Consider the following 19,951-nt stretch of genomic DNA (forward strand, 5'->3'; position numbering starts at 1 on the left):
ACAAGAGAAAGCCTTGATGGAACTTTCTGATCTGCTCCAATTTGGACTGTTGCTTTCTAGGCCAGTGGCAAAGCTCTCATTCTGGGGACATCCTTCACTGTTACCCGGGAAGTCCCTTTTGCCTTCTTTCTACGTTGGATCCTTTTATCTTCCTCTTTCTTGGTTGATACCTCTTCACTCTGATAAAACATATTTTAGTAACGTCGTGAGACAGGGTGCATAGGAAATACATCTGAAACTTTGCAAATCAGAAAATATTTCTACTCTCACGTTCAGTACTGGCTGACTACAGAATTCTACACTGAAAGTAATTTTCCCCTAATTTTGAAAAGCAGTATTCTAGCTTCCAGCATTTTTACTGGTAAGTCCAATGATAACATAATTTCTGAACTTTTTTCTCTGACAGCTTTTAAGATCTTCTCTTTGTCCCTGGTGTTCTGATTTCATTGTGCCTCCATGTGAACCATCTTTTATTCATTGTGTTGGACACTGTGCCTTTTGAACCTGGAGGTTTGTGCCCTTCAATTCTGGGATAAATTGTTATTTCCTTCCCACTATTTTCTGTTTTCTTTTTGAAACTCCTTTAGGTCTGATGTTGCCGAGCTCCCTGAGACATCACCAAATTTTCTTTCTTAGTGTCTATTTCTTGGTCAGTTCCCTGCTTCCACTTTGTGCCCCATAGTTTAGTCTAAAGGCTGCAGCCAGTGATCCTGTTAAAAGGCAACGAAGATCATGTTACTCCCTAGCTTAAAGCCCTCCAGTGGCTTCCCTTGGAGTAAAAGTCAAGTTCTTACAATGACCCACAAAGGCGCTATGTGATTCGGCCCCCATCACTCTGATTTCATCTCCTTGCACTCTATCCCTTGCTCACTCTGCTCCAGTCATAATGGTGACTGACCTTGTTCACAACAGTCTACAAAGCACACACACAATTTAATTTAAAAATTCATGGTCAATACGAAATAGTTGGATTCTAAATACGATACGGAAAGTTTCATCAGCAGCATCTAATGAAATCAGAACTTAAAGCAGGTAGACTTCATTTATTACGTATTAAAAATGTAATCAGAAAAGGGGAAGGCATTCATTTCTTACAACAGCAATTCCTTCTATTTCTACTCCAGTCCTGACACAGTGCTTCCAAACATTCAGTTAGTAGAGCAAGCACTCCCTGTGCTAGAACTCGATCAGTTTTCACTGGGAGGTGGAAGTCATGGGAAAAATATACTGGTCTTAACCTTTTGGTCTCTACCCCAAACAAACAAAACATAGGGGCTTGGTTTAGAGTCATGTATGGAATGTAGTGATTACAACAAAAAAGAACAACAATATCCACAATCTTTTATCTAAAGGTACTAAGGTATGTGTGTGTATTCATTCATATGTATGTTTGTTTGGGGATATATATATATATATATATCTATATCTATATACATATATATACATATACATATGTATATGTATATATATGTATATATAGATATATATATATATGTAAATTACATTATATATAATATGTATCAGTGATATTCAGTTTGTTTATCAGTGCCAGTTGGCATACTGTTATCAATCTGACATTAATCTATTACATTAATACAGAAATTAAGAGTGTTCAGAAACTTTTGTGATAGTTTGGCATTGCTGTGATATTTTTATTATATAATCAAACACATTAATATTTCTGTGACAAAACACAAATGTTCATATCAAGTAGCATAAATAGTTTGTTAATGGAGGTCAGATTTCACCCTAAAATCAGTTCTGAAAAAAAAAACAACTTTGGTTTTCAAACAACTTTTTGGAAATTAGAATTGCAGATAAGGGAATATGGACTAACAACAACGATAACACTGAAAATAATAACAGCAGCAATTATTTATATAAAGGCTACTGCATGTCAGACATGCATTTACACAGTAACTCATTTAATCCTCTCAACTTTATGAGTTAGGTATTATTATCAGCCTCATTTTACAGCCAAGGAAACTGAAGCAAGTTATTTTAACTAAGGAAATCTAGCTCTAGGATTTGTGCTGTATGTTACCCAACAAAGTAAAAGGTACACTTTTCTGGGGCCATTTAGTGTGGGCACAAAGATATCGTGCATCTTACTAAACCTCAAGCATGTCACTCAAACACTACCCAACCTAATAACTAATGTTAAAAATCATGACTTGGAGTCACCAAGGCTAATTTATATTTCATACACTTCATTTGTGAAAGCAAAGACATATGTGACATTTTATAATGAGTTCCATTTAAAACTAATAAAAAAACCAAAAACCTGAAACTTTAAGGTCTTGACAAAATAACATTAAAAAAGCAGCTAAAATATCCAATAGGTTTCCAGATGGCTACAGTTTTATATCATTAAAAAATTATTATTCAATCTACAAAACCATCTCAGACTTAAAAATTTATAGATTTTTAAATGAGAATAATTTATTTAAAAAGCAGCTACCTGGAAAATGTTACTGACTTAATTATTTTTAACAACTTATTACAAAATATTGTTTAAGACCTTCCAAAAATATTCTAGCCCAAAGAAGGAAGAGAGAAATAACATCACTATAATACAGCTGACCTGACACTGTGGCTTTTCCAGAGATGGGGTTTGTTGTAGACACCAGGGATGTGGCACTGATGACGGAGGGAGCAGCAGCCTTGCAGGTTCCCACGGTGGCCTGGCTCACACACACTTGTTGCTGCCCAGAAGTTTTCATTACAGAACCTACAGTACATGATGAACTGGGAGCTGTTCCTTCTGACTGCTCACCCACAGGGCCAGATATAACAGAAATTAAAAAGAAAGCAGGGTAACTTACTTAGAACGGTGACTGCCATGTAGCATACGCAATAAATATTACCTATTAGCAATTATTACCTACCTTTGAAATGTCATGCCATTTAAAAAGATTTCTTCTCTAGTTCAGTGGCTCCTACACTTTTAGATTTCATGGACCAGGAAAATTTTAGAATGAGGAGATACCACAGGGTTATCCCATTAAAAAAAAAAAATTCAGCACCTATTATATTACTTTACAAAAGGATGTTTCAACACCAAAAAAGGAGGATGGATATAATCTCATTGTAAAACTGGAATAAAATGAGCTTTACTAAAAACTCACTATAATGTTTTAAGTTTAGTCACAATCATTCAACAAACATCCATTACATGGCCCAGAGACAAAAGCTCTCAGGGAGAGGGTTATCAAATTGTGATGATGTCGTAGCAGGCAGAGGTACAAGGTACTACCACAAACGAGAGGAAAGTGACTACTTCTTCTAGGGGGGAGGAGGCGAGAGTATTGGGAAAAGCTTCAGGTAAAAGTATGTTGTAGCATGTATCCGGATTTCATTCCTTTTTACAGCTGAATGATAGTCAATTTTATGGCTATACAACATTGTTTATCCAAATCAATAATAAAAAGACAATAAATAACCCAACTAAGTAATGGGCAAAGGATCTGAATAGATATTTCTCCAAAGATTTACAAACGGCAAAAAAAAAACCACATGAAAATATCATAAGCTATCAAGGAAATACAAATCAAAACTACAATGAGATATGACTTCACACCCACTAGGATGGCAATAATAATAATAAAAAAAGACAAGAACAAATGTCAGCAAAGATGTAGAAAAGCTGGAACCCTCATCTGTTGCTGGTTGGAATGTAAAATGGTACAGCCCTTTAGGAAAACAATTTGGCAGTTCATCAAAACGTTAAACGTAGTTACTATATGACCCAGTAATTCCTTTCCTAGGTACATAACCAAGAGAAATGATAACATATGATTATACAAAAACTTGTACATAAATGTTCATAGCAGCATCATTCATTATAGTCAAAAGGTGGAAATAGCCCAAATGTCCAGCGACTGCTACTGGGTACAGAGTTTCATTCTGGAGTGGTAAAAAAAATGTTCTAGAGTTAGATAGCGGTAACGGTTGCACAACCTTGAGAATATAAAAAAACACTGAATTGTACACTTTAAAATGGTGAATTTAGGGTGAATTACATTTAAATTTTTAAAAAAGAGCAATATGGCGCACTGGTGTGCCGGTTTAATATCTTCTTTGTTTTTACTATTTTTATGTTTCATTATGATTTTCTACTGTCATACTAATTCTCACCTGTTGTGCAGGACCATTTGCTGAGAGGGCCACGGCTGGGGAAGTGGCAGTTGTGATGACCCCTCCGGCTACTCTCAGCATCGTGGTTCCAGGCTTTGAGAGCTGTGAGGTGGCTGGCACAGACTTCAATGTGCCATCAGATATTTTCATTAGAGACGCCTGTCCTCCAGGGGCGGCCTGCACAAACAAAATGGGTTGAAGTAATAACGTTACCCGGGGTAATACGCACAACTTATTCCTTACTTATATGTGCCCCGTATCCAAGAAAGTCTTGCTAATCGAAACTATATGAAGTGTTTGTACACCTTTCCAACAAAGTCTCAAGTTTATGGCTTTTTACCTACAAATGTTCCTTTACCCCCTAATATAGAATAAATGAATGCAACCGTAAGTCACTACTTGGCAGCAGTATCTTCAAATATACCAGGCCATTTGTTACCAAAATAATTGAGTCCAAAATACTCTTAAATGTACGTATGAGAAAAATCCAATACTCACTCCATGCTTTGAGAACTGTTTACCTATATACAGTCATAAAAACATGCAGTTTTATATAAATGGTGTCCTACTATCTATACCCTTCTGTACTTTGCTTTTTCATTTGGTAAGATTTTGAGATCCAGTTATAGATTCTTGTACAGACGATTATGATATTCCCTCACCCAGTTAAAATTCTGTCATATTCTTTGGCTTATACTAAAGAATGCTACAGAAACACACACAAACCTCCTAGAGCATCACTTACCGTACGGATAGTGTGGCTGAAAACACCTACTACTCTATTCAGAATCTCCTAAAAGAAGTCCCTTCAGAGAAATTTTAGAATGAAATAGCAAGAAAATCTTTGTTTCTTTTAAGGAAATACTATGTACTTACTTTTTATCCTCTCACAAATAGTGTGAACTTTATAACTGATCATGCTTCTCATTTTGCTTTGGCAAATTTTATTAGTTATATAGAACATTACTATTTGCATATCTAAATAACTCTCTGGCCTTACCATCTCATTGTACTTATATTTCCCAAATCTCAACATTTTATTCTTGTATTTCTACACCATTTTATTGTTAATTTTCTTATGTAACCTTAATTTCTTTGTGGAAAGAAGTAAATTGTTAATATGTAAATAAATGCCACAATCACCATGTATTTGGCGTGTGTGTATTTACCTGGGTAAACAAAGTCGTTTTTTGTCCAGAGATGACTTTTAATGTTTGCTGTCCTTGTGTGGAAGATGTGCTGACTCCCAGCGTTCCTTGGACCACTGACCCAGTAGTCAACTGTTTTCCAGATGTCTGGGGTGATGGCTGGCCAACTAAAAACGTACCCTAAGTTAGAAAATACAACGGTTTAATCAATAATTTGTTAAATTCAAGTAACTTGCTTTGCTCCTTTAAATCACAAGGTCCCATGTTACAAGTTACAATGCTTCCCTTCAATTCTGCAACTTAAGTCGAAATAACTGAAAAGAACAGTTCCACGCTCAGTGTCGCTACCAATAGCAATCCCTACTTCTCAAACTATGCACAGTAGTTACAGTGCAGGCTATTGGAAACTCAAGTTTTGCAATCTAGTCCTCAATGCTGGACTTAACTATTCATCCTTCTCAATAAGAACATCTGGAACCAAAATTCCCTTCCTTTCCTTAGAGGAAAGCTAAGACTTAGCAAAGGGGAAGGAAGGCGGAAACCTGTTCCTAACCTTGAATCCAACCTAACTCCGAATACCGTAACCTGATACCATCTCTTCGGTTACTCCGTTCTAAGAGAAAATTTTCAACTGCATATTAACACTGTTTATTAACTCATGGGTAGGGAGGCATTAGCAAAGAGCCGGGCTAAATCCAAACCCTACCCCTGGCTTAGCAGAGAGGCCTTGGATGAGTTATTTAAGTCTTTCTGCATCTCTATTTCCTCCTCTTTCGAAACAAAACAAGCTCAAAATAACACGATTTATAACTGGGCTAAAATGTTGGTACTGACCCCTGACCCCCGAGCTGTCATGTGAAGGTACTACAGTTAAAGGCAGTTATTAAATGACTAAATGATTTAAATGCTACCATTCACAATGGCCAGACCTGAGGCGTCTGCTTGAGGATGTAGGATGTGTAAGTCAGGTGCTGGGATATCCCTCCAGGGCCCGCGGGGCTCTGGGTCCCTCCTGTGGCTCCTCCTGCACTGCTGCCAGCTCCACTGCCACCGCCTCCGCCTGCACCACCACCACCACCACCACCACCACTTCCAGCAGCTGAGCCAGACTGCAGGTCTGCAAATAAAATGAATGATGGCAATATCAGAAAAAGTATCAAGAAGAGGCTTAACGGAAAAACAGGTGAGCCCAGAGATGTCTCCTTTACAGCACCGCTCCTTCCCTTTCCTATTTTCCTCCCCCATTCTGTGATATAAGTGAGGATTTCCTAGAGTTGAAGACTGACATCTATTTATTTTCAACTGAATGACTGCCGACTAGTTCAGCTCTGAGTACTGTAGAACTTATCTTTGACAACTGTTCTGTTTTAGTTGTGGGAGATCAAGAGTCTGATACTGACATTTTCTAACCAAGTGTTGGCTTGATTTAATCGACACTTGAATGTGCTCGGAGAAGTGCTTCCAACCTTTTTGGCATCTGATTCAATTTCAGTGAAACTGCTGGAATTTTATGTAATTTTATAGTACTCTCTTTTTGGTCTACTCCACCTTGGAAAAAATTAACTTTCCTCATATTTATGATTCCAAGGCCCCATTCTTTTTTGCTTTTCAAATTCTACTTTAAAGCCTTTGGACCCTTTTTACTCCCCTTTTGGTGACATAATGTATATTAACTAAAATCCAAGTAGCTCTCTGATGAATTTTGGAATACTTACACTGTCCTTTTCTTACATATCTTTTTGATATGCCATTGCTTAGGTATAAAGAAAATACCAGGGTGAGAGACTGGAAATCACCCATTAGCGTCAATAAAAATGGTGATTAACTTACATGCTACATTTTGGCAATAGTGGCTAATCTCTAATGAACCTGATTGCTGTACCAACTGTACTTCTGATTCAGAGGGAAATAATTCTCTTTTCTTTTCAACACTACCCAAATTGTTTTCTTCTATAAGTCAAAGTTTATATAAGTCTAGATAAACCACCTACTTTCCTTAGGGCTTTAAGACTTATACACTAAGGCTGAGCCTGTATTTATTTCTCTTTCCATCTCCAAACCTAGCAAACGTAAGCAGCACATCTTAATAATGGCAAACAGAGACCCTTGATTCCAATCCCATTCTTAGCCCCTTCAAAATAAAAATAGGTTCCAGCTATTGGAAGCAGACAGACCACCCCAGGTGTCACGAGTTTTCAGATACCACTGAAAGAACCCTTCTTAATTTACAGTTCACAGCTCTCTCCCCCAACAGCCTCAGTAGTCATACCTCTTCAGTGTAATTTGTCCCTGATCCCAACTCTGAGTAGGTAAACCCAAAATAACAGTGCCACCTGCGAAGACAATGACCATTTAAAGCTACTTCTAATTAAATCATGTGTATGTTTTAAGTGCATTTTGGCATTATACCTCCAAGCAGAGCTACGGAAATGCTTCCTGAAACAGGTAAGAAGTGCCCCTCGGGTGGATGAGACGAACATACCCAGAGACCCAAGAACCAAAGCATTTAATGATGGACTAACTAGCATTGTTGGTGGCTCTCAGGATGGCTCCTTGAGGGATCAGCAGCAGCTTTCCTTTTCCTGAAGGGTTTTTGCTGTTGGTTGTAAGGTAGAGTTTAGTGCCAGGGGGCAAATTTGCCAAGTTGGCCAAGTTAGTGGCTGGTAGCTGCAATGTTGCCATAACTAAGATGGTAAAAAAGAAAAAGAGGAGAAACAGTCAGATACAAGGGAAGTGAAAGCAATGCTCTCTCTAAAATGAAAACACAATAATAAAGTACTTACTAAAAAGCATTAGCAAACAGTAAACTCTATAGTTTGTTTACTAGAGGCACAATGCTTTAAAGGCTGGTATTCTTAAGTAGCTTGCTAATTGAAAACTAATTTACATACAAGAAGAGCCTGCTATAAACTATGAGAAATTTATATTTGTTTTTAAATAGAGCGACCATATGCCTGATTTGCTCAGAACAGTTCCAGTTCACACCTAAGTCCCATTGTAATTAACAAGGACTCTTTTTCCTTTTAAAATCGCTGTGGTTTAGACAATCAATGAAATAATCATCCTACCTGTGAATGAATACACATCTGCCCCTGGGTTTAAAGCCCCTTTAGTCAATTTCTAGTAATGAATGAATCTACTGATTTGAAACAATACTTCTGGCCTTCCTCACTTTGTAAGACCTACAAAATGATACAGTGAACAACTGGCACATATGCTATGAAACTACAGCGCATCTTTCTAAAGTCTCACCTATGTCAGAGAGCTTTCCTTTACCCCTGAGAATTTATTTCTTGGTGCCTGTGGCTATAAAACCTCTAAACATGAGTCCCATTTTCTGCAGTTTCTCTGAATTCAAAGGAAATGAAATGAAGCCTACAGAACCACATGCGTCACCACACCGGGAAAGGACTCCCACAGCCTCCTTCACCTGACATCACTGTGTGTGTCTGCCACCGCCAGAAGCGCAAACCACTGCGGCCGGCCACCTCACCTGAAGTCCTGCCTGTATACTGCACACCGTTCCTGATCTGAAGCACCCTCATCCCCTCCTTCCTTCCTACACTCTCACCACGCCCCCAGGAATTCCTGCCAGGATCATTACACCCTCTAGAGCATTCTCTCTTGTTGTGGTAATTAAACCTGTCAGTCCTCTGAAGATATGACTTCCTCAGGAGCTCCCTTAGCCAGGGGCTGGTTTTTTTTTTGTTTGTTTTAATTTTACCTCAATCTACAAAAGGAGCCTTTTTGCTTCCTACTTTGTCTTTCAGACCACCATCACCCCTCACTCCAGAAAAACAAAAACAAAACTCCCCAGCTCCAACGAGGCTCCGGCTTGGCTATCCAATCTTACCCTTCTCTTTCTGGCTTTTACTGGACATCCACTTCCCCTCATTTGCTAAAGACTGACTCCTGACTCAAAGCCTTACTCTCGATCCCAAAGACTGCCATTCCCAGTGACAGCCTTGTAGATGACTTATTTAGTTCTCTGGCTTCTCAGCTGCTGCTCTTCTAAACTCCAACGATCATTTCTTCCAATGCATCTCAAGCACTCATTTTTACTGCCACTAATGAACTTTGTCGTCAGCAGCAATTCATCACCTCTGAAATCTTTAGTCTGGATATCCACTATCTTCCATCCTTCCAAATCACTGCAACAATTCTTTAGCCTCATCAAGATCTTCAAAAATTAGTAAATATTTAATTGTCTTAGGTATTATTTTTTCATGCCCTCACAGAAACAACACATCAGAGCCTAAAACATATTCAAGGTGTTTAAACTTTTGTTTGGTAGAGGATTCATTAGTCAAGTATCTCAAAATTCTGCTGGCAAATGACCATACCAAGTTTTAAGTCTGAAATATAACCCAAAGTGGAGATGAGGATAAATGAAAATTATTCTTCATATCTGAAAGCAGGAGCAAGAAATACCCTTTATTTTTATTATTTTTGCTAACACACACACACACACACACACACACACACCCCTCTTAAAGCAAACTACTTACAGACCTCCATGTAAAATTTACATGAAAAAGATGAACATGTTTTTATATACTTCTAATAGCAGCAACCTACTAGGTTTTCCTAGACAGAACCAAATAGCAAATAAAATCATGAGCAAAGAACATTTTGGGTGGGGAAGAGCCTCAGTTAGTCTTAGTTACCTGAACCCTGGGATCCACTCTTCTGCGGGCCAGCAGCAGTGACCTGAGCCTTGGTTAAGGCTTGCACTGGCTGAGCGACAATGGTTCCTCCACCTCCACTCACAATCGCTTTGGCAACTCCTTGGGTCACAACTTGCTTTGGACCAACAGCTTTGGCGACAGAAGAGCTGGCCTTGGCTACAAGGATTTGGCCACCACTGATTGCCACAGCCTGTTTCACTGTTGGAGGTAAAGTAGACCCAACCGGCACCCCAACAACCTGTTCAAAACAGAGGAAAGTGCAGCAGTGCTTCTTCTTGCAGTTCTTTCAAGAGCTTATAGCAGAATAACCACTGTGTTCTGGCACAGAACAAAGCGAAGCCCTAGATATAATACGTATATAGCAGTCTAAACCGATCATCTAGGAATGCGACCTAACGATAGATGTGAAAAGCAGCAGTATTTCTTAGGTTTTAGATATTATTACAACAAAAGGTTAGTTTTATCTTAACGTGTGTAAAAAAAAAAATACATGTTTTTTTAATAGAAAATACAGAAACTAGAAAAAAATTCTACTGTTTAGAAACAACCTCTTAGTATGTTTAATGTATTTACTTCCAATTCTTTTTAATGTTTACTTTAAAACACAGCTTAGATAACACACATAGTTTTGTAATTTTTAAATTTTCATCATATCACAAGCATTTTTCAATGTTATTATTTTTCAAAAACATTTTTAGATGACTAAATAATTATATACTAGAATAGATATATCATAACCTATGTAAACATTTCACGACTGTGTGGCTATTTAGGTAATTTTAAACTTCACATTTTGAAAAAATTGCAGTAAACATTCTTATATGTGAACTACAATCTCCACTTCTGTAACCTCTTCTATATTACTTCCATCTGAAACAATTATTTCTTCATCTCTAGAAGGCCTAACAATTCATGTCGTTTACTATATAGTACAACACGTGATACCTCTTCCAGCCAATTATTAAGAAAAGTTATTTTTTTATATATACTTCTAATCTTTCCTTTCCTTTAAAAAAGATGGGCCCCAGTACCCAGATTATGAAAGTCAGACGTATCTGGTTCTGAAAGTACTATAAGGTGAACTCTCTCAAGTAAGAAAATAGTACAAAGGAATAGAGAAGTTAAATTAGAAGAAACAATTTAATTAATTGCAAAGTGGGGCAGGGTTTCCCACTCCCAGTTCTTTATTTCATAAAAAGAACTTCTTACCAGATACTAGATGAAAAGACTTTTATAAGAAAAGCAAAAGATCTCCAAACAGCACAAAAAATAAGTAGGAAGTACTTTTTACCTATCAGTTTGGAGGGAAAACATTTTAGATCTGCTAACACCAAGAACTGGCTAGAGGCTCTGGAGAGCTCTTGTTCACGGCTTGCAGAAAACTAAATTTGTATAGCCACTCCAGAGAGGTTCTGGCATCTAATAAAATTATAAAAATTCACACACCCCTTGGTTGCAATTTTATTTTTAGAATACAGTTGATCCTTGAACAACATGGGGGCTTGGGGTGCCGAACCCCCCGCACAGTTGAAAATCCAAGTATGACTTCTAACTCCCCCAAAACTTAACTACCCCAGTTGTCCCTCAGGATCCATGGAGGATGGCAATTCTAGGAACCCCCGCAGACACTAAAATCCCTGGATGCTCAAGTCCCCTATAGAAAATGGCGTAGATCAGTGCACACAGTCAGCCCTCCACATCCATGGACTCTCAACCCCAGATTGAACACAGTACAGCTCTAATACTTATTGAAAAAAATCTGCGTGTAAGTAGGCTCGTGTAGTTCAAACCCATGTTGTTCAAGGGTCAACTGTATCTTTTATGTGAATAAAAACATTACACACAAACATTACCAGTTATTTATGATTATGTATTTACGTGATAAAAGTATGGACGAAAAGCTACACATCCAGATTCACGGCGTGTTGCTTTTGGGAAGAACAAAGTGGATTTCAACTTTATCAGTTGTGTGTATTTGGAGGAAATATGATTTGAAGTAAACACGAACATGTTAATTCAGGGTGGAGCTTATGTGGGTATTGATTATATTATTCTCTGCATTTCACTGAAATTTTAGAATCTTTCTAAATTAAAAAATAGCATTATTGAAGAGGTGGAACAAAATGATAAATCATATACACTGATGAGTAGAATTTTTAAGTTAAATAATTATTAAATCATATATGGTTTCTTTTCAAAAAAATACGAATACAGTAAAATACACTTGCCATATATATGCTTGGATAATACGGCTGATGTAAAGAAAATGGTCACCTAATCAACTGTTATAAACCACAGCGTGACACCGTGGAAAGAGTATAGGTTTTGATAAGCAGTCAGACCTTGTTTCCCAGTTTTCTTCTACGAGTTAGTAGCTGGATAATAAGTTATTTAACCTCTTTGAGCTTTAGCTTTAGACACCTCATCTATACAATATGGATAATGATATTTACCTCATAAGATTCTGAGGCATAAATGAGAATAAGTTCATAAAATGCCAAGTTAACACGATGTACATAGTAAATGACAGCAGCTGCTAACCACGACACTCATTATTAACTGAAGAATGGTAATGTATGAAGCTATGTGGAGACTCAAAGGATAAATAGAGCCAAAGGAGAAATATCTGTCACTGTCTTCAGCATTTGGCCAGGACAGAGTACCTCGATCTTAAACCCTAGATTATTAGTCAAATGGAAATTAAACTATATCAAATCTGGTATCTGCTTTAAAATATTCTAGGAAGAGAAATAACATTAGCAAAATGCTGATAATTGTTGAAACTGGGTAATGGTCACACAGGATTCATCACAATAGTCTCTCCACCTATGTAAGTTTAAGAAAAGAGGGAAGGAAAGAAGGAAGAAACAAAAGAATCAAAGAACCAGTTTTTAAAAAAGCAAGTTGACCTAGGATGGAGAAGAGAAATTCTCCCAGCTATCCTGGTTTGGTTAGAACAATCCCTTAGGATTACCCCAATCTCCTTATTTTCTGACTGTACGAGCCTCAATCTGTAGGCAATAGTGTGTGCTGCAGAGCTGGGAAGGTCATTCCCCCCAGCGATGTGGAGACATAAAAACTCTTCTTGCTGATCAAGAACTTTTCTGTGCATTTATGAAAAAAAGTTTCTTAATGTATAAAAACATTTTTGGGGTATGGCAGAAACTGTCAGTTGAACCCCAATATCCATTCTTTGCTTCTCTCTCATAGTAACAGAGCCTTCAATTTTCAGCTAGGGACACGGCCACATAGAATATTGACTGTATTTCCCAGCCCCCACACATGTAGGTTTGGCCATCTGATTTCTGGATAAAGGGATGTAAACAGAATTGATGAGTGTATACCTCCGTCCGCCAGCCCCTTCCCCTTCTCTCTTCCTGCTGGCCAGAAATGTGAACACGGTGGAATGAGATGAAGTAGCTTATCTTAGCCCACAAGCTGAAAACCAAATTTTGAGACTAGCAGAGTAACAAGACAGGAGTCTAGATTCTTGACTGTGGAACCAACACACCAACACTGCTTACTGGTCTTTTATGTAGGAGAGAAAAAAATTTATTTAAATTAAGCCTCTGTGTTATGCCTTGGTTATAGGTAGTAGTTGAAATTTTTTCCTAACTAAGACTCTTCACATTTCTTAAATATATCAAATTTAATAATCCACTGCATAAGGTAAATGACATGTAATCTATTTTTGTGTTCCTAAATAACAAAGAAAGCAAAGATCTCAAGGGAAAATAATACTGAACCTATTTTAATTTCTTTCCCCAAATTCCATGCATCTGACTTGCTTTTCTCTCCTTGTACCAACCCTCTACCCTCACACAAAATTGCTTCAAAATTTCCAGGATATGACACAATCTTTCCAAGAGCCAAATAAAGCCAAATAAAACGTGGTGTCCCAAGCCGGCCACAGGAGGGCAGCTTTTATTAGCAAACTTACCTACTAGGAGCACACCACTCCCAAGATTAACACCCCATGCTTTATTCTAAAAAGCTGAGGAGAAGGAGGAAGTCTGGCATTCTGGGGGGCGAGGTGGATGGGAGACAGACGACTACACACAGCTGCCAGTGACACAGGGAAGGTCCTTAAGTAGAATACTATAACCCCAAATTCAGTTTTCTTTTCTTTTTTTTTTTAACAATCCAACATTCTGGCCTAGAACCTGAACTCACTTTTCAACTCTTCTCCCATTCCACAACACTTCTCTCTATGCTTCTAATTTCCTTCTAGTTTTACAAAGCAGACACCCTTTGTTCTGTATTGTTGTAAGTTTATCACTTTGATTCACGCTTTGACTCAATGTTTCTATTTCTGCCCTTCCTCTGCCCTTCACAGACCTTTGCAAGTTAGAATTCACTTTAGCGACCTGAAGGTGGAGAGTCTGTATGTGTGATTTTCTCTCCAAACACTGAAAGACACAGCCAATTACAATTTAGCACTTAATGATAGTAAGTGTTACCATTGTACTCACTATGTATACACAGAGCTTGTGCTCTGTCACGTAACATCAGCTACTATCATTTACTGGGCACCTGTTCTGTGCCAGGCCCTTCATATACAATGATCTCTAATTCTACAACTCTGAAAGACAGGATAGCATTCCTAGAGGTACACCAGCCCAGGTGGCACAAGGAATGAGTGGCTGAGAGCTGAGATTTGTAACAAGCTCTAGTCCAAAGCTCATGCTTTTTTTCCTATACACACGGCTTGCTTCCCACATGAACCCACTAATTCCTATCCCTTTTCATGTCAAAAGCAGTCCCTCTCTCCACTTTCAGGAAAAAAATAAGCTGTGTTTCCATTGTGCCAAAGTTGTATGGAAGGTAACGGAGTACCATTTTCTTCACCCCGTTTTCCAGCAGCTTCTAGGAGTGTACTTCAGCACTAACCAGGGACAATCTGTACTTGGAGACAGTTCCTTGTCTGTACAAAGCATGCACTCAATTTCCTGGATAAACAGTGATGTTTTTTCTCATGCTCTACTGCTTCTTTGCAATTCTTTTACATGCTTCTGTGGCTTGTCTTTTCAGGTGCCCTTAAACTTTCTTCAGAGCATTCCAGCACAAATCCATCCACTTTCTCTTAGTCCTATAGTGCCATTAGGTAGATGACAATGTGACAAGAAAGCCAATACAGTTGTTTGGCATTATTGGATGAGTGGATTTGCAAAATGCAAAGTGGCAAAAAGTGGAAACTAACTTATCTAGAGCTTCTGAGCATAAATGGCAACGCTATGTTGATTCAAAAACCTAAATACCCTGTTTTCCTGAAAATAAGACCTAGCTAGACAATCAGCTCTAATGCATCTTTTGGAACAAAAATTAATAGAAGACCCGGTATTATATTATATTATATTATTATTATATTATATTATATTATATTATACCTGGTCTTATAGTAAAATAAGACCAGGTCTTATATTAATTTTTGCTCCAAAAGATGCATTAGAGCTGATTGTCCAGCTAGGTCTTATTTTCGGGAAAACACGGTAAGTAACACCATGTATCTCCAGTTGAAGCAAAATAGATGGTGAAGAACATATAGGATGTGCCTGAGTAGGAGGCTCAGATGACAGTAGCACCTTCACTAAAGGACACTGACAAAATGCCTGGCCCTGAGGCCAACACAATTGAGGAGCCCTGGGAAGCTGTTGGGGTGCCTGCCTTAGCAATTCTGGCTACGGAGGCCTCGATGTCTAATTTGATGTTTTAGCTCTGCAGTTCCCACACTTGCCTAATCATGTGAGTCAGGGGGTGAGCTTGTTAAAAATCTAAATTCCCAGGGCCCCCAAGAAGATTGTGATTCAATAAATTTGAGATAGGGGCCTAAGTATCTATATATTTTTAATCATCAGATGATTCTTATGACCAGATAAGTTTGGGAAAGTTGTTAATGAATTCTTACAGATTTTAGAACCTTAAAACACTATGAATTTTTATCTTGATCCATATGTGGCTATCTAATCAAAATATCTAAAACCTTTTTCTATTTTAAAGTATTCCTCTCAAAACAATTCATTCTCCCTAGATCAGCTGACTTTCAAGTTGAAAAACAAACACTTCACATAATATTCTTAATAGCTTTAGAATATATGTACCCCCAAAGTGAGATAATTTAACTCTGAATGTTCTAAAGGCATGTTTAAGTTACAGAAATGCCTCACAAATTTTAATTCGCTCTGGAATAGAGTTTTGGAGTCAGTAGACCTGGGTTCAAATCCACTGTCACTTAATCTCTACATGCTCTCAAGGAAGTTGCTTAACTTTCTCAGAGTCAGTTTGCTCATTTGTAAAATGGGGTGAAAATATCCTCCTTGCAAGGCTGTTTGAGGACTACAGATACTGTATAAATATGAGCATGACATATGCACTCGTAAGCAAACGGACGCAGGAAAGCATGATCTACGTGCAATTTTACAGCTCTCCCAACACATTAATTCCCCACACCCCCAAGTTATAAAGAAAATGAAGTCTCTAAAGAGCCAAGACTCATTAAACAGATGACAGCCTGGGTATCAGAGGGATAAACTATAACACTCTCCTATCAGAAATAAACAAGGAAAGCAGGAGACCTTGGTCCTGTCATTTACCTATTTTAGACTTGAATCATGTGGAAAGTTGTGCCCAAGAGGTCCATCACCTTCACTGCTAGAGATAACACTTCACCCCTTTGCCTCTTCGCCTGTCCCTGGACCCTCTAGCACACATGCCCCTGCTCTTGTCAATGACTGCTGTTAAGAGCAGGCGGCTCCAACACCGACTGACTTGCCTTCCCTACGGGGCTTTCATCTGCAGGTTTTCCTGTGATCAGCAACCCTGTCATCCTGAATCTTTTCGGTGCTTGTCAATTATTTAGGCAAACAATGGTCATTTACTTGTTGACCTCCCCATCCCTACCCAACACAAACCTTGGAGGGCTGAATCTTTGGTGACTGGGTAGTCCCTTCTCCAGCAGTTATGACCTGTTTTTGAGGGGACACAGCTATCATGTGACCCCCTTTCACAGTTACATACTGAGGGAGTGGTGACTGGCTGGCAGCTCCTGTTGTGGGCACATGAGAGGCTTCACCCGGTTCCTGTTTGATGATTACCTTGCAACAAACATGATAATGATACTGAATAAACATCCCATGAAAAAAGCTACTAATATCTGAATATTTTGTCTGCAGGAATTAATAAATTAATGAAGCTGTAAAGAATGACTCCACCAGAAGGGTGAAAATACTGCTTAAATATAGCCCGTAACAGCCATTAAAGGGATCAAAAGTAGGATCTGGACTTGATTCTGTGTATCTGCAAACTCAACCTAGTCATTTGTTTTAGATATTGGCAAAATGGCAGCAGAGAGAAATACACACCGTTTGTGCTCTCTGCAGTTCCCATCTTGCTGGACTCCAAAGGCTGCCCTGTGGACATGACTAAATAAATGGAAGCACGACTAAATAAATGGAAGCACATCTCAGAAGTACGATCTGGTCTTATAATTGAGAGACTAAAGTTACATGTTGTAGGGTACTGTCAATCAACTTCAAGATGCTACAAAAAAGACTATGTAACAAGACCATATCAACTTGTGGGATAATCCCTTAATAAATACTCACTTTTGTGAAAGCTCCAAGTCCTCCAGTTATAGGTTTGGGGCTTTGAACTTTAGGGTGACTCCCAATTGGGCAAAGAGGTGGCATAGATGCAAACAAAGAATCTTCCTGCTGTGTATGTAAAAATACATATTGTACAATTAGGATAAAATGAGTACTTTCAGATACTCTAGTCACTTAATATTTAATACAAACCTGTGATATTCTCTAGCAACATAAGCAACTCAAAAACCAAACCAAAACAAAAAGCCCAAAACTCTTTGGGGTCTCCTAAGCCTCTAGACCTGCATTTTAATGTAGTTTTAGAAACCAAATGCAAAGAAAGGCTGTGTAACATGCTAAAAACTACTCACTGTATGCTGGAAAGGTTCTTATTACACTACCTCTAATACCTGGTTGACTCACTGCTTTCCATCTCCAGTCCCCTGCCAGATGGTAAGGCACTAGAGGACAGGCACTATATTTTATTTCTTTCCTATCCCGTAGGGCCTAGGCATTAAATGAATGAATGAATGAAACAGGAAGTTTCAATGTTTCAGCACATACACCCTTCTAATAGTACTCGCAACTTGAATTGTTTTCTATACACAGAACAGATAGCGAAGGACATGGGGAAGTTTCTCAATAAACATTTAAAAAAAACAACAAAAAGAACTTGAACAATTAGCAACTGCAAAGATAACAAATGTCAACATTCAAAATACTGTCGTTTGTCTCTAATTCTCAAATACAAAATACAAAACTCAGAGCCAATTTGCCATAAAAAATGCCAGGGGCAAGAAACAAAGTTCAGAAGCCTGCTTCACTGTGTAATGGACCATCAACAAGTACTAAAAAAGAGACTGGCAAAACATGAAGATGTTCAAGGGAATTATTATAACTCAGGCATTTATACAACACAGTGCTCAAAGATTACACTGAATTTAGAGAAAAACCTCGCCTTAGACCAGAAAACTATTCAGTATCACAACTGTTAAGTGCCTAAATACAAGAAATGCTGTGTTAGCACCAGTTATGGAAGAGAGGATCTTTGGGGGGGAAAAAGAAAGATGATCTTTGAATTCTCAGGAATTCTCAAACAGGAGTATATACCTCAAAAGTTCTAGCCTTAAGGCAGCCATAACAATGACAAATAAGCTGAGCAACTAGCGAAACAGCAGGGGCTGTCTTTGCCAAACAGTGATCAGATATGTACCTAGCACTTGGATCTGAACAAGTCAGATTATATCTGGAGTTCTAAATTTCAAAGGCCTTATTACTCTGAAGAATTAAAAAATAAAAGTTGTGGAAAGAGGAATTATTTCCAAGTAACCAAATGACTGACATGTTGGAAAAGGAAATATATTTACTACTTGTTGGTTCAAACATAGGAAAAAGGGAATGTACTGTCAGATGAATATATTTTTATCATGAAAAATTTGTAACAAAGCTGTCCAAAAAAATAAATTAATTAAAAAAAGGCTGCCTCACCATAGTTAAGTTTTCAAATAGATACTGGGTAACCAATTGACAGAAGTGTTGAGAAACATTTTCTACAGTAGGAAAGATCAAGGGTAAAGTAGGGAGTCTGGAGATCACCTTCAATATACTTATTAGCTTGAAGGTTCTACTTTATGAAATTTGCATTATCAACTGACAAATTCTTATTGAACTTGAACATCTTGTCTTTAAAACTAGCAAAGTGCAGTAATTCAGTAAGAGTGCTACCTTGACAGTAGATGTTACAAAACTGCTTCCATGAATTTTAGGAATAGGGGAACCTGTTCCTTGGGAGGCCTGGGAAGCAGTAGAGAGCTTGTTTGTAGGACTTCCTGTAAGTCAGACAGATTTAAAAGTAAAGTATAAACAAAATAAAATTTACAAAATGGAATTGTAAAGCATTTTCCACCACCCTCCCCTTTTCCCCACTACTTATTTTTCATTTTTAAGGGTTAAAAACTTACAACCCTGAAGTTATTATAGAAAAAAACACTTAAGGGTTCATCGTACAAAGTTGACCATTTCACTCACCTGAAAAAGGACAAGAAGCTAGTAAGGATGTGTAGAACAATAAGCAAGTAGACATTATACACTCTGCTACTTATATAAAAAGAAATACTATAACATAATGGTATTGGTTATTTAACAATGTGCCAAAATGCATACATTCAAGTGAACGCTAGCCCCTTCAAAGTACCGTGTTTCCCCGAAAATAAGACCTAGCCAGACCATCAGCTCTAATGTGTCTTTTGGAGCAAAAATTAATATAAGACCCAGTATTATATTACACTATACTGGGTATTATATATTATATTATATTATATTATATTATATTATATTATATTATATTATATTATATTATATTATACCGGTCTTATAGTAAAATAAGACCGGGTCTTAT

The 19,951-nt window shown here is 37.8% G+C and overlaps 1 protein-coding gene across 8 annotated transcripts in view; it reads right to left on the bottom strand.

Annotated features, from left to right (window-relative positions):
* YEATS2 (YEATS domain containing 2) overlaps positions 1–19,951 on the bottom strand; it is a 79,728-nt gene that overhangs the window by 16,808 nt on the left and 42,969 nt on the right. For 7 of the 8 annotated variants that reach the window (XM_033126885.1, XM_033126893.1, XM_033126897.1 and 4 more), the window contains 9 exons: positions 19,279–19,382; positions 17,575–17,682; positions 16,882–17,064; positions 9,953–10,211; positions 7,808–7,969; positions 6,215–6,402; positions 5,307–5,465; positions 4,138–4,314; positions 2,585–2,768 (listed from right to left, as the gene is read on the bottom strand). In XM_033126885.1, coding sequence (XP_032982776.1) covers positions 2,585–2,768; positions 4,138–4,314; positions 5,307–5,465; positions 6,215–6,402; positions 7,808–7,969; positions 9,953–10,211; positions 16,882–17,064; positions 17,575–17,682; positions 19,279–19,382 — 1,524 coding nt within the window. The remainder of the gene's footprint in view (positions 1–2,584; positions 2,769–4,137; positions 4,315–5,306; positions 5,466–6,214; positions 6,403–7,807; positions 7,970–9,952; positions 10,212–16,881; positions 17,065–17,574; positions 17,683–19,278; positions 19,383–19,951) is intronic. The other variant, XM_033126904.1, reaches the window with a different exon arrangement.

Source organism: Rhinolophus ferrumequinum, chromosome 2 (assembly GCF_004115265.2).
Source record: "Rhinolophus ferrumequinum isolate MPI-CBG mRhiFer1 chromosome 2, mRhiFer1_v1.p, whole genome shotgun sequence".
In the NCBI taxonomy this organism is placed as follows: Eukaryota; Metazoa; Chordata; class Mammalia; order Chiroptera; family Rhinolophidae; genus Rhinolophus; species Rhinolophus ferrumequinum.